Here is a 15,849-nt window from a genome sequence, read left to right on the forward strand (position 1 = left end):
TGATAAATGATTACTCGGCTAAGTGGGAGAATGTGAGATTAAATATATTATTGTTATAATATTTAATCTTGTAGCCATTATAATCATTTATATTATATAGATCAAAATATATTAATAACCTATTAATAATTAATTGGTAACTGTTGATGGACCATATTACCTTTATTAACTAATTAGGTTTCCTCTTGGGTGTATATATATAAGAAGATTATTAGAGAGTTAAAGGGTTACACAAGTTAGACAATTACACAACCCTCATAACATTAGAATTCGTCTCTCTCTCTCTCCCTAACCGAAACCTCCCTAGTTTCGGTTCATCACCATCATAACCTTACACCCTAAGGAGGAACCAGATCATCCTGACAAGTATGTCAAACTCAATGGTTGCATCTCTGACTGGATTCTCTGCTGGCCTGTCTGCTGTAACAGGTATGTGATTCATGTTTTCCATTATGTTTAAACAGAACTGATCAACAAACGAAACCGGTAAGAATGCCGGCTTAAACAGACAACGCAGATCAATGATTGATCTGTTATAGAACCAGAGATCAAAACGAGATCTCGAAACACCTAAACATACGACTTGAAAAGAACCGTAGAGAAGGTTCTGTTGAGAGAGATCAGCTTGCAAAGAAAAAAGGCTGTTGATCGATGATCCTTGAACCCAAACCAGCGCCTCCTTATAACGAGCAAGGGCTTCAGTCTTAAACAACCACGGCGCAAAGATAGCAGCCCACCAAACTCACAAAAGCCCATAAAACGCAACGGTAACATGCAAAAAAGAAAAGGATTAAATTGAAAGGCACAATAAAGGAAAATATTGAATTGGATAGATGGAATATTATGTATATTTTAACACCCCCCTCAATTCAATATGCAAAACAGCCAAGTTTATCACAAACCTTGTCATTAGCTTGAACGAGCAGCCCTTTTGTAAACACAACTGCCGTTTGATCTTCAGACGCGACACCAACAGTTTTAATAACACCTTTTGAAAAATTTTCTCTTAAAAAGAAGAGATCAATTTCAAAATGCTTTGTACCATCGTGAAAAACAAGATTAGCAGCTATTGAAATAGCAGCTGTATTATCACAGAAAAGAGAGACAGGAAGTTTGGCGTTAATTTTAAGTTCGTTTAAAATGTTAAGGAGCCAAACGATTTCACTTGTCGCAGCACACATAGCACGATATTCTGCCTCAGCAGAATATCTAGAAATGGTAGACTGTTTTTTGCTTTTTCATGAAATAAGAGAGTTACCTATGAAGACACAGAAACCTGTGATAGATTTCCTAGTGTTTACGCATTTGCCCTAGGCAGAATCAACAAACGCTTTAAGCTCTAAGGAGTCCCCCTTTTTAAATAATAAATCTTTCCTAGGAGAGCCCTTAAGATACCTCAAAAGTCTTCAAGCGATTTTAAAATGAGTCTTTAATTATGTTATTAATATTTTGTTTTAACTCTTTTAAAATAGAGAAATCTTATTTTTTTTAAATGATTTTACATACCTTTACCTGTGGGTTGTATTCTTCATTGGATTTTCCATTGGATGAGTATTTTATAAAATTAGACTTACTATTAAATTTTCTAAGCCCCAAGGACGTACTTTTTGTTATATTGTTAATTCAGGTTACCACATAAAAAAGTGTAGATGAAAATATAAGATTTCTCTTTTTAAATAAAATTAATTTTTAAAAGAAATTAGTTTTAAGTGCCATTATTTTTTCAAATTCACTACACATACTTATATTTTTTTATCACATTATATATAGTTAAATCTCAAAAAAGGTATTTTATTACCACACTAGTGCTAATACTCGCGAATTTCGCGGGGTTGAAAAATGATATATTTGTACTTTTGGTAAAAAAAGTTTTATGTTACTTATTGTAAACGAACGGTACGCATGAACTTATTATGGCAATCTGAATTTAAATATTAAAATAAAACGAAGCATCGTACTACAAACGTAAAAAAAGGGAATTGAAATCAAATTTCATATTTACTTAAAAAAATATTTTTACCTTTCTAGATATGTTTGCTCGCTAGAATAACAAAGCTCATTATATAACTATCATACTCAATGGGTACGATTACCTTGATGTAGTAAGCGAGACTCGAACATATGATGACCTGCATAGACATAAATATAAAAGTTTGGTTAAATATGCATAAACCTACCTATAGATCGTTAGGAAGTTGGCACAAAGTGTCTCAACCCGAACCATAACTTTACATGTTATGATCTGTTAACCGAACAACCTGCCAATTTTGTCCCTTATACTTCCTTGACATTTTGTTATTTCATTTTTTTCTTGACTATTTATAAATGTATAAAGACAATGTGGATTCTTCAATAGATACGTAAATGAATAGTATGGTAATATAAATACCTCAACACAAACAGAGTTTTTAGTTTCGGGGGCAGCGTGTCAAGAAAAAGGCCAGCCTCTTCAGGCACCCTACATAACTCTACGAAGAATTTCTCCCAGGTACATCATCGAAATCATTTTTCCATACATCTGCCAATATTATGTGTTAGTAACAATATATATACATCCATATGGTGTGTCAACCAATGTATATGCAGAAACAATCACTTGATGACCTCGGTTTAAACTTTCAGTAACTCTAGAGCGACCACGACCTCCACCATGCCCTCCACTGCCGCCGCCACCACCACATGATCCTCTAAAGTTATTGGAAATTTCTACTCTCCCCCATTCTTATTTGGTTTAGTCATTAATATATGAGAACTCCTAAACTAATAAATCTAACCCAGGTTAATAGACGAGAACTTAAAATTAAGTAAAATATGAATACTAACAGTAATTATAACAGTACCATCAAGTTCGTGGATGGCATCCTGAGCATCTCGCTTGTCATTACAATCAACAAAAGCATAGCCATGAAGTCGTCTTGCAACCCACACACTGCACACCAAATAGACCAAACGTTCTAAGAGATTACTTACAGGTAAAAACGAACAAAAATTAAACAATATTACAGTAGTCCTAAAATATAATATAATATTTAAATAACTGTAAAAAACATAATTGTCAGCATCATAATCGTCAGTGTCTTATTTATTAAGCGATTCTTGAGTTTTTTCTTCCTCTAGTTTCTTTGACTCTTGGTCAACTGATGCTTCTTCCTTAACCGTCTCATTTACTCCGTTACTCATAACTGATTTTGGAGATTTGTTCTCCACTGTAGGGTCTACCTCTTCTTTAGGACACGTATCGGATTTTACCACCTATGTCACACCCCCAAAAATCCCACCTGCGGAGTACTACCGCTTGGAGGCGTGACTGACCAGGATCCAGCCACCAATCATACTGAACAAGCGTATAAGTAATTATAAAAGTTTAACCAATACGATTGGTGTTCCAAAACAAATAAGTTTAAGTTGCAAGCGGAAGCATAAGTTTAAAGTTATAACATAAGTTCCAAAAGTTTCAAGCTTAACATAGTCTTGTAGCAATCCCTGTCCCACAACGATCCTCCTCCATGCAAGCTCCCACTGAGTACCTATGGTCCTGCAAAGCATGTAGTAACGAGTCAACAACTAGTTGAGTGAGTTCACGGGTGGGCGTTTGTTTTAGTTATTCCGAAAACAGTTTCCTTTAACTGGCAATCCTGCCGTGGGGGTTACCCCATAGTTTAAAAACGTGACTTGTTCATTCCCAGTTACTCCGGCATTCCAGCCGTGGGGGCTACCCCATGTTAGTTATTCAGGCATTTCGGCCGTGGGGGCTACCCCATGTTAGTTATTCAGGCATTTCGGCCGTGGGGGCTACCCCATGCGTACACTAGACTCGTTACCATATCGACTGCTGACTGTAGTCATGTTTATGTGCCCTGAAAAACATCAATGTCTATCATCATTGACGTGCCCCAGATCCATTAGTTCACGCCCGTCCTCTGCGGCACGGTGTGAGGCTTGTCAGACCTAAATAGCGCTATCTAACTAATGACCCGCTCGCCATTGGCCCGGCGATTAGTCGATACAAAAAGGAGGGACTTCGTGATAGAGTTTTAGTCTAGTACGTTTATCCGTCCATCCGGACGAGGAATCACATTCCTGAACCACAGACGTCCTACCCAAGGAGGACGAGGAACCCACGTTCCTTAACCCCGTTCCCAACCCAGGGAATCCCATGCTTTGTAGAGGGTGTGAACTCACCTTGGTTTGCTCGGCAGTTAATCACAGAAAGATCAATCAAGTCGCAAGTAGTCAATAACGTCCTAACACGGATATCACGTATAATCAGATTCAAGCCAGCAATGCACGTATGTTTAACACGTATGGCAAACATGTTTAACAGTAACAGTTCACGGTTACAGTCAAATACAATCCACAGTCTAAGTGTGAGGCCCAAACGGTTGGGCTTGTGATAACAGGCCCAAACAACATATCAACAGTAGCACCGAAGTCCATAAATTCGGCCCACTAACTTAGGCCCAAAGTGTTCTCGAGTCGCAACCGGACTCGCAAGCAGGGTCTCGAGTCAGGCTGTGTGTGTTGATCTCAGGTGGTTGCGAGTCGCAACCGGTGTCGCAACCGTGGTCTCGGTTCATCATGCTAAGGTCTCGAGTCGCAACGGGACACGTAACCTATGGTTTCGGCTTGTCCTGCTATGGTTGCGAGTCGCAACCACGTGGTCTCGGGTCATCACGCTGTGGTTGCGAGTCGCAACCGGGTGATTGCGAGTCGGTAGCAGTCGTTTTCACGATCAGGTGCTGATGCAGATATAGTCAGATTAATGGTACAATATAATCAGGCCCAAATCCGGAAATAACCAATAGAATTCCACTAACATTTTTCCTAATCAGGCTATTAGTCAAATGTGGATCAAAATCACAAGAGTTTTCAATCTTCAACTATCATTCAAAGTGTTCTTCAAATATTCAAACTTATATTCACCAAATTCATAGCATTTTTAACCCTTATTCAACCAAAACAATGAACAATCATCAAAACACTAAACATAACACACAACTCGGTTTTCATATATGTCCGATTTCATGCCAAGTGCAACCCGATTTCATGTATCATCAAGATCTAGTAGTTTAAACTCTATTTAACACATGAACACATTCCAACACTAAACTTTTTAACACACATAAGACATCATCTCATTCATGCATCTATTTAAGCACAAGCATAACATGAACATACTATCACTAAGCATTCAACAAGGATCATCAAGAATTACTAACAATAAACATCATCTCATGCATTTTATCATACATCACAAGGCACAACAAAATTAACCATAAAAATACTAACCGGTTGGTGAGGTGTGTGTGAAGCTTCTAGCCGATTCTAGTGTGAGCCGATCCAAACTTCCAAGATCCGAAAGTGATGAAGTGTTTGTGTTCTTGAGTTTAGGTGAGAGAGAAGTAGAAGAGTGTGTGTGTTGTAATGTTCAACAAAGTGGTAACAAATAACTAAGGGTGGTATTTTATAGTCAAGTTCCAAGTGTGTGCACCCTTCATGGGTTTCGAGTGGGATTTACGGCCCAAAGGCCCAACCGGCCAAAGGTTCTCGGCCCAAGGCCCAAAACCGATTACTAGACACTCGAGGCCTCATGGTCTCGAGTCGGGTTCCTTATTCTCGGTCGGGTACTTTGTTCTCGGGTTGAGTTCTTGGTTCACATAAAACACGTACACATATATATACAAATGCACACATACGAAGCACATAAAAGTTCACGTTTATTATTAAGTTTGATTGGTTAACTAGTCACAAAACGTACAAGCAAGTCACATCACGACACAACGAAAGGTTCTAGATTTCGAGTTGTCACATCATCCCCAAGTTGAAAGAAATTTCGTCCCGAAATTTGATGGCACTCACTGAGGAAGCTAGTCACGTTGCATGGTTTTCCCGGTTATCCTGGGGTGTCACATCCACCCCCCGTTGATCTGGAATTTCGTCCCGAAATTCCGTAGCTTCAGCCTCAGTAGCGTTTGTACTGTTCTCAAACAGTTGGGGATACTTTTGTTTCATCCGATCTTCGCGCTCCCAGGTAAACTCTGGGCCGCGACGTGAGTTCCAACGAACTCGAACACGAGGTATTCTAGTGCTCTTGAGGACCTTAACATCCCGGTCCGTGATCTCGACAGGTTCTTCGACGAATTTCAACTGTTCGTCGATCGTGAGTTCCTTCAGAGGAACTACGTGCGTCTCATCTGACAGACACTTCTTCAGATTTGACACATGGAAAACGTTGTGAACTGCACCGAGTTCTGCTGGTAACTTCAGTCTGTAGGCCACTTTGCCTATTTTCTCAAGGATTTCGAAAGGTCCAACGTATCGTGGGTTGAGTTTGCCGCGTTTACCAAAACGAACCACGCCCTTCCAGGGTGAAACTTTGAGTAATACTCGCTCCCCAACCTGGAGCTCAAGTGGTTTCCTGCCCTTATCGGCGTAGGCTTTCTGACGGTCACGAGCGGCCGCCATGCGTTGTCGTATTTGAGCAATCCGCTCAGTAGTGTCTACCACATGTTCTGGACCAGTGATTTGACTATCCCCCACCTCTGCCCAACAGAGGGGTGACCGGCATTTACGTCCGTACAATGCCTCAAACGGAGCAGCTTTAATGCTGGTGTGGTAGCTGTTATTATACGAGAATTCCACGAGTGGCAGATGCCTTTCCCAGCTGTTGCCAAAGTCGATTACACAAGCGCGAAGCATGTCTTCTAGGGTCTGAATAGTACGCTCGGACTGCCCGTCCGTCTGTGGGTGATACGCTGTGCTCATATCAAGACGTGAGCCAAAAGACTTGTGCATTGCCTGCCACAGTTCCGAAGTAAAACGTGCATCTCGATCAGAGATGATAGAGGTGGGCACCCCGTGCCTCGAAACAACTTCCTTGAGGTATATCTCCGCCAGAGTGGAGAACTTATCTGTTTCTTTGATTGCCAAGAAGTGTGCGGATTTCGTGAGTCGATCCACGATCACCCAGATAGTATCGTTTCCGCGCTGTGATCTAGGTAGGACAGTAACGAAATCCATGGAAATTTGCTCCCATTTCCATTGTGGTATCTCTGGTTGCTGAAGTAGGCCTGAGGGTTTCTGATATTCCGTCTTGACTCGCGCACAAGTCAAACACTTGCTGACGTAAGTTGCTATGTGGGCCTTCATGCTAGGCCACCAGTACGTAGTCTTAATATCGTGGTACATCTTGTCCGAACCAGGGTGTACCGAGTAGCGAGATTTGTGCGCTTCATCCATCACAAGTTCTCGTAAGTCGCCATAGTGCGGGACCCAAATGCGTCCTGTTACATAATAAGCACCGTCTTCCTTCTGTTCTAAGCGTTGCCTTGACCCGCGTAGGGCTTCGGCTCTAATGTTCTCTGGTTTCAGTGCTTCTATCTGAGCAGCTCGTATTTGCGAAGGTAGACTAGAATGGATCGTGAGTTGCAAAGTTCTTACGCGCTTAGGCGCAGTGTCCTTCCGACTGAGGGCGTCCGCCACTACATTGGCCTTGCCCGGGTGATACCTGATAGAGCACTCATAATCATTCAGCAGCTCGACCCATCGTCGCTGCCGCATATTCAGTTCCTTCTGCTTAAATATGTGCTCTAGACTTCTGTGGTCGGTGTAGATGGCGCACTTGGTTCCGTACAGGTAATGCCGCCATAACTTAAGTGCGAAAACAACAGCTCCCAGCTCTAAATCATGTGTCGTGTAGTTCTTCTCGTGAACTTTGAGTTGTCGTGAGGCGTAAGCTATGACTTTATCTCGTTGCATCAATACACAACCAAGACCTTGAATTGATGCATCACAGTAAACCACAAAATCTTCTGTGCCCTCTGGCAGTGAAAGGATAGGTGCACTACAAAGTCTATCCTTTAGATGCTGAAAAGCTAACTCTTGTGCATTTCCCCAATGATAAACAACGCCTTTCTGTGTTAGTAGGGTGAGAGGCTGCGCGATCTTAGAAAAATCCTTGATGAATCTCCTGTAGTAACCTGCCAATCCCAAGAATTGGCGAATTTCCTTTGGTGTGCGAGGCGCAGGCCAGTTCTTAATAGATTCCACTTTGGATGGATCAACGTGAATCCCATCCTTGTTCACCACATGCCCTAGGAAATGGACTTCACGAAGCCAGAAGTCGCATTTCGAGAATTTCGCGTAAAGTTGTTCCTTCCGAAGGAGTTCCAGGATAAGTCGTAGATGCTGTTCGTGCTCTTCTTTGCTCTTAGAATAGATCAGGATGTCGTCGATAAAGACTATAACAAACTTATCCAGGTACGGCTTGCACACTCGATTCATCAAATCCATAAAAACTGCCGGTGCGTTCGTCAGCCCAAACGGCATGACCAGAAACTCATAGTGTCCATAACGAGTTCTAAAGGCTGTCTTAGAGACATCCTCTTCTCGGACTCTCAACTGGTGATATCCCGATCTCAGATCAATCTTTGAATAGTAGCTCGACCCCTGCAACTGGTCGAACAAGTCGTCAATACGCGGTAGAGGATAACGATTCTTTACAGTCACCTTGTTGAGTTCGCGATAGTCGATACACATTCTAAAGGTACCATCCTTCTTCTTCACAAAAAGTACTGGAGCTCCCCAAGGCGATGAGCTAGGACGAATAAAACCCTTATCCAGGAGTTCTTGTAGTTGCGTGGAGAGTTCTTCCAACTCTGATGGTGCTAAACGATAAGGTGCACGGGCTACAGGCGCAGCTCCAGGAGCTAGATCAATCTGAAACTCGACTTGGCGATGGGGCGGAAGACCAGGTAATTCCTCAGGGAATACCTCAGGATAGTCGCGTACAACGGGAAAATCTTCTAGCTTCTTCTCCTTTTCTGTGGTATCAGTAACTAGAGCCAAAATCGCAGTGTGACCCTTTCGTAAGCATTTCTGGGCCTTAAGAAGAGAGATGATGTTCTCAACAGCACTTCTCTTATCGCCACGAATCATGAGAGGTTCACTACCTAATCCAGGAATACGAACGATCTTCTCGTTGCAAAGAATCTCTGCTCGGTGTAGGGATAACCAATCCATCCCAATGACAACGTCGAAACTACCCAAGACAATAGGAATAAGATCAATAGAGAAGGTCTGGTTAGCGAGAATAAGCTGGCAACCCTTGACTACGTGTGAGGCTTCCAAGCTCTTACCATTAGCTAGCTCTACGGTGTGCTTGTCGCTCAGGGGTGTAGGTATACGCTTAAGCATCTTACTAACTTCTAGTGACACATAGCTAGTATCGGCACCCGAATCAAATAAGACTGTAACATAAAAGTCGTCGAGAAGGAACTTACCCGTCACCACGTTGGGATCATTCCTTGCTTCACCTTGACCAATCACGAACACACGCCCCCTAGCACCATTGTTGTTGTTCCCATTGTTACCATTCCCCTGATTGTTGTTGTTGTTGTTGTTCAGTTGGGGACAATCCTTCTTGAAATGGCCTTCAGCTCCACACTGAAAGCACCCTTTGTTGTTACCCTGCTGCTGTCGCTGGTTCTGCTGAGGTTGCTGACGATTCTGATTGACGGGGTATGCGCTTCTGCAATCCTTTGCAACATGGCCAGGCTTGTTGCATCGATGACAGTTGCCCCTGGTGCATGGCCCACTGTGATGTAGGTTGCAACGATTGCACTTGGGGTGATTTCCTTTGTACCCACCATGACTTTGACCACCAGACGACTGCTGACTGGGGCTCTTGTGATCGTCCGTCTTTCTCTGCTGAGACTGAGATTGCACAGAAGTTGAACCCCTGCTTGAAGTTCCATCCCATTTCCGTTTATCCCCACTAGAAGTACCAGAAGTAGTTGCAGCACCTATTCGCTTCGGTAACTTGTTCTGCTCCACCGCCTGATCAGTGAGACGGTGAGCCAACTGTACGACCTGTTGGATAGTAGTCAAGTTCGCTGAAGTCACATGACTTTGGATCTCTGGCACCAAGCCCTTGAGATAGAGTTCAATTCGCTTATATGGAGGGTCCACCATAGTAGGACACAACAAGGCAAGCTCATGCGATCTCTTAGTGTATGCCTCAATCTCTGACCCCGACATCTTGAGATTGTAAAACTCATCTTCCAGCTTGTGAATGTCGTCACGACTGCAGTATTCCTCCCTGATCATTTCCTTGAAAGTTTCCCATGGGGTGGCGTTGGCAGCAACCAACCCTAACATTTGCACTTGGGCATTCCACCACGTGAGGGCCAAACCCTCGAGAGTACCAGTAGCATACTTCACCCTGCGCGCTTCAGGGCATTCACACATTTCGAACACAGATTCCAGTTTCTCAAACCAGTGTAGGAGACCTACTGCTCCTTCAGTGCCGCTAAAAGTCGTGGGTCGACAGTCCATAAAGGTCTTAAAAGTGCACACCGGTGCCTGAGCATACTGACCTAAGGTAGGTGAAAGAAAAGACAGAGTTTAACACAAAGGTTGGTTCACGAGAGTAGGATCCAAATGATCCTAGAACAATTTCGGACTGCAGGATATACCTCCCGCGTGTGCAGCTGCAAGCGCTGCGGCAACTCGCTCGTTGATCAAAGCCGTCAACTGGGCTTGTGTCATGTTAACGCGTCCAGACATGGTTCTTCATAATAAGAGTAATACGTGTGAGAGAGGTTCGCGAAAGTACGATAGTAGGACAGAGTGAGCACGCACATGTTCAAACAACAGTAGTTATACTAATCAAGCATACCATGAGCAATGTACTATGTAACTAACAAGTAGGCAATATACACATATCATATTACCTAGAATGTCGAGCCTTGCATGAGGAGCGAAGTGTCGTTGTGGACCGTTGAGCACTAAACCGGTTATAGTCTGGTTTTAACAAAAACGTTTCTCCTTTATTAAAACCAAGTTCACTATAACCAATGGCTCTGATACCAATCTGTCACACCCCCAAAAATCCCACCTGCGGAGTACTACCGCTTGGAGGCGTGACTGACCAGGATCCAGCCACCAATCATACTGAACAAGCGTATAAGTAATTATAAAAGTTTAACCAATACGATTGGTGTTCCAAAACAAATAAGTTTAAGTTGCAAGCGGAAGCATAAGTTTAAAGTTATAACATAAGTTCCAAAAGTTTCAAGCTTAACATAGTCTTGTAGCAATCCCTGTCCCACAACGATCCTCCTCCATGCAAGCTCCCACTGAGTACCTATGGTCCTGCAAAGCATGTAGTAACGAGTCAACAACTAGTTGAGTGAGTTCACGGGTGGGCGTTTGTTTTAGTTATTCCGAAAACAGTTTCCTTTAACTGGCAATCCTGCCGTGGGGGTTACCCCATAGTTTAAAAACGTGACTTGTTCATTCCCAGTTACTCCGGCATTCCAGCCGTGGGGGCTACCCCATGTTAGTTATTCAGGCATTTCGGCCGTGGGGGCTACCCCATGTTAGTTATTCAGGCATTTCGGCCGTGGGGGCTACCCCATGCGTACACTAGACTCGTTACCATATCGACTGCTGACTGTAGTCATGTTTATGTGCCCTGAAAAACATCAATGTCTATCATCATTGACGTGCCCCAGATCCATTAGTTCACGCCCGTCCTCTGCGGCACGGTGTGAGGCTTGTCAGACCTAAATAGCGCTATCTAACTAATGACCCGCTCGCCATTGGCCCGGCGATTAGTCGATACAAAAAGGAGGGACTTCGTGATAGAGTTTTAGTCTAGTACGTTTATCCGTCCATCCGGACGAGGAATCACATTCCTGAACCACAGACGTCCTACCCAAGGAGGACGAGGAACCCACGTTCCTTAACCCCGTTCCCAACCCAGGGAATCCCATGCTTTGTAGAGGGTGTGAACTCACCTTGGTTTGCTCGGCAGTTAATCACAGAAAGATCAATCAAGTCGCAAGTAGTCAATAACGTCCTAACACGGATATCACGTATAATCAGATTCAAGCCAGCAATGCACGTATGTTTAACACGTATGGCAAACATGTTTAACAGTAACAGTTCACGGTTACAGTCAAATACAATCCACAGTCTAAGTGTGAGGCCCAAACGGTTGGGCTTGTGATAACAGGCCCAAACAACATATCAACAGTAGCACCGAAGTCCATAAATTCGGCCCACTAACTTAGGCCCAAAGTGTTCTCGAGTCGCAACCGGACTCGCAAGCAGGGTCTCGAGTCAGGCTGTGTGTGTTGATCTCAGGTGGTTGCGAGTCGCAACCGGTGTCGCAACCGTGGTCTCGGTTCATCATGCTAAGGTCTCGAGTCGCAACGGGACTCGTAACCTATGGTTTCGGCTTGTCCTGCTATGGTTGCGAGTCGCAACCGCGTGGTCTCGGGTCATCACGCTGTGGTTGCGAGTCGCAACCGGGTGATTGCGAGTCGGTAGCAGTCGTTTTCACGATCAGGTGCTGATGCAGATATAGTCAGATTAATGGTACAATATAATCAGGCCCAAATCCGGAAATAACCAATAGAATTCCACTAACATTTTTCCTAATCAGGCTATTAGTCAAATGTGGATCAAAATCACAAGAGTTTTCAATCTTCAACTATCATTCAAAGTGTTCTTCAAATATTCAAACTTATATTCACCAAATTCATAGCATTTTTAACCCTTATTCAACCAAAACAATGAACAATCATCAAAACACTAAACATAACACACAACTCGGTTTTCATATATGTCCGATTTCATGCCAAGTGCAACCCGATTTCATGTATCATCAAGATCTAGTAGTTTAAACTCTATTTAACACATGAACACATTCCAACACTAAACTTTTTAACACACATAAGACATCATCTCATTCATGCATCTATTTAAGCACAAGCATAACATGAACATACTATCACTAAGCATTCAACAAGGATCATCAAGAATTACTAACAATAAACATCATCTCATGCATTTTATCATACATCACAAGGCACAACAAAATTAACCATAAAAATACTAACCGGTTGGTGAGGTGTGTGTGAAGCTTCTAGCCGATTCTAGTGTGAGCCGATCCAAACTTCCAAGATCCGAAAGTGATGAAGTGTTTGTGTTCTTGAGTTTAGGTGAGAGAGAAGTAGAAGAGTGTGTGTGTTGTAATGTTCAACAAAGTGGTAACAAATAACTAAGGGTGGTATTTTATAGTCAAGTTCCAAGTGTGTGCACCCTTCATGGGTTTCGAGTGGGATTTACGGCCCAAAGGCCCAACCGGCCAAAGGTTCTCGGCCCAAGGCCCAAAACCGATTACTAGACACTCGAGGCCTCATGGTCTCGAGTCGGGTTCCTTATTCTCGGTCGGGTACTTTGTTCTCGGGTTGAGTTCTTGGTTCACATAAAACACGTACACATATATATACAAATGCACACATACGAAGCACATAAAAGTTCACGTTTATTATTAAGTTTGATTGGTTAACTAGTCACAAAACGTACAAGCAAGTCACATCACGACACAACGAAAGGTTCTAGATTTCGAGTTGTCACAACCTAATTCACAATTATTTTAGAACTTATTAATAAATGTTATAAAAATTATTTAAAATACCAAATAACATACTTGGTCCACATGATCTGATGTTGCTGTTGTAAGCTTGCTCTCATCAGCCTATAACAAAATTGTAATAATATATAAGAATTCATAAAATGGAAGTAAACAAAAAGAAAATAAAAATACAAAAAATAGCTAGATAGCATGCCTGCTGAACCTCATCTACGGACCCCTTTTCCAATTTGCACTCATTAGCCTGAAATAAAAAGAGACCACATAAATACTATAAGAAGACCACCGCTTTGTTAAACGATATAGAAATCATACCGGTTCTTCATCATCATCCTTATTTTCGATATTAGCAGTTGTGCCGTCACATACTGCAGCCACAACTTTATGGTACATATCTAATGATTCACCAAGAGATGTCAAAGCTGGCATCATGTACGGCTTTAGCTTCTCTGCAGATTTTAAAAGTACGCCTTTCACTAACTTATGAGCAACGGGTAGAACACCCTACATAAATAATAAATAAACTCATAAGAAATTTTTATGCAAATAAGAAAGAAAATCTATGTTTTATTAAGATTATATAAGCGTTGTACCTCGCTGCACATTCACTACACCAATATAAATTCAATATATGCATATGTTCCAGTGATTAATAAAGAGGGCATACCTACACACTTTAGTGAATGGAGCTTGATAAGTGTAGATCTCATGCTGCAACAAAAAATTATCACTTAATTAAAAGGTATATGTTTACATCAATGTATTAACAAATTCATAACACTAGGGGGAACACCCGTGCGATGCACGACATGCATAATAGTTATTGTTTTTTCCTGGAACGACGACTGATATAGATAGTGCGTGACACGGTACGAAAGTGCGAATATAGTATAGATTTTTAAAACAAAAACCGGTTTATTTAAGTTAGTCGTTTGACCATGGTTATTTTGACCAAAGTCCACTCCTCGTTCGGCGCTTTGTGGTAGCACTACCAGTCAAAAAAAGGCCCAAAACGCCCGAGGGTACAATGTTCCCCCGCGTTTTTAAGACGCTTTGAGAGAGGTTTGCGCCCCACCACATGTGGTCTCACAAAACTTCAATTCTATGGACGTGTGGTTTCTCAACCCTCTTCAAAAGACGTCACAGTTTTCAAATTTTTTTATTTTTATTTTTTCTTTTTCATTGTTCTAGATGGTGTAAAATAGATGTTAAATATATATATTATACTACATACACATATACATATAAATTCAGTTTTGACATCTAAAAGTCAAATTGCAGGTTTTGTTCCCTTTTATAGATAAGAAAGCAGTTTGTTATTTATTACTAAAATGTTGTATTAACTTTATTCTGCAACATATTCTTTATAAACTATGCTTACCTTGACATAACCTAATAGCTATATTTCCTTATTAGAAGTCTCTTATAATTGAAAATTAGTACATATTATTACCTTGCTGGTGAACACATTTACTTTATGTTTAGGGAACAATTTGATTAGGTTGCTGATATTGAATTGAATATCACACCAAATTACAATAGCAGTTTATATTGCTACTATTCACCCAAATCAAGCACCTTAAATAAGTCAGTGTTTCTCTATATTCAAAAAACGAACTATAACTGACGATTATTAAATTGCAACAGTCAATTCAATCCAAATACTGCAATAGAAACATAAAATCTACCACAATTCATTGGTTAATCACGTATAGTTCTTAATTGATTAGAATCAGAAAAAAGGAAATTGACTCACCGTAACTTAAAATCAGGAAGAAGGCGAACAAAGGGGCGGAGTTTTTCGAAATCAATGACCCCTGTCTTTCATTGTTATTCCTTGAATGAGGTAAGCAAGACCCCATACTACACACTACATACACATACATAAAAATTAGGTTCTATATTATTTGTATAAACACCGATTGGAAACCCTCACATTGCATTTGATGAAACCCTAATCAATATAAACACACACACTAACACTCACGAATCGAATCGAATTTATAAAAGGAAAAATTCGGGCTGTTTTTACCTCTTGCTGCTCCAAATCTTCATTACCATACATTATCTTCATCTTAGAGATATAGATATTGCACTTAAAGGTCTCAACCATCAAAATACGATCCAAGGGCTAAAAAGTGGTTCCTAATTATGCAATGGTTATCATTTGAACCTTATTCCATGAGACTTGAGGTAAGATGCAAAGAGCATTCTTTTGAGTTTTAAACCATCTGTAATTAAGTTCATTATTTAATCATTATTGTTGCAATTATTAGGTATTATAGATAATAATACCCCATGAAATTACCTTTTAGTAATTTTCGTTTCTAATTGGTTAGCATCTTTTAAGTTTTAAAACCATTTATAGTTATAATTAAATTCATAATAACGTTGATTAAGTTTTT

The 15,849-nt window shown here is 41.3% G+C and overlaps 1 protein-coding gene across 1 annotated transcript; it reads right to left on the reverse strand.

Moving 5' to 3' along the window:
- Positions 1-3,031: 3,031 nt before the first annotated feature.
- LOC110888004 lies at positions 3,032-15,518 on the reverse strand. Its single transcript, XM_035980512.1, has 7 exons — positions 15,477-15,518; positions 14,112-14,155; positions 14,038-14,041; positions 13,760-13,948; positions 13,650-13,688; positions 13,502-13,549; positions 3,032-3,252 (listed from the first exon to the last, which is right to left on the reverse strand). Exons 1-7 carry the CDS (start codon positions 15,516-15,518, stop codon positions 3,079-3,081), a joined length of 540 nt encoding a protein of 179 aa, XP_035836405.1. The 3' UTR covers positions 3,032-3,078.
- Between the last annotated feature and the right edge of the window lie 331 nt (positions 15,519-15,849).

This window comes from Helianthus annuus, chromosome 2 (genome assembly GCF_002127325.2).
Source record: "Helianthus annuus cultivar XRQ/B chromosome 2, HanXRQr2.0-SUNRISE, whole genome shotgun sequence".
Taxonomy (NCBI): domain Eukaryota; kingdom Viridiplantae; phylum Streptophyta; class Magnoliopsida; order Asterales; family Asteraceae; genus Helianthus; species Helianthus annuus.

Bases quoted from the DNA above. Each gene is read 5' to 3' on its own strand.
- LOC110888004 (XM_035980512.1), bottom strand. From the start codon at position 15,518: ATGAAGATAATGTATGGTAATGAAGATTTGGAGCAGCAAGAG. The intron at 13,550-13,649 runs GTTCAGCAGGCA...ATTTTGTTATAG, and splicing joins AAAAGGGGTCCGTAGATGAG to GCTGATGAGAGCAAGCTTAC. The intron at 3,253-13,501 runs GTATGTTATTTG...GGTGTGACATAG, and splicing joins CATCAGATCATGTGGACCAA to GTGGTAAAATCCGATACGTG.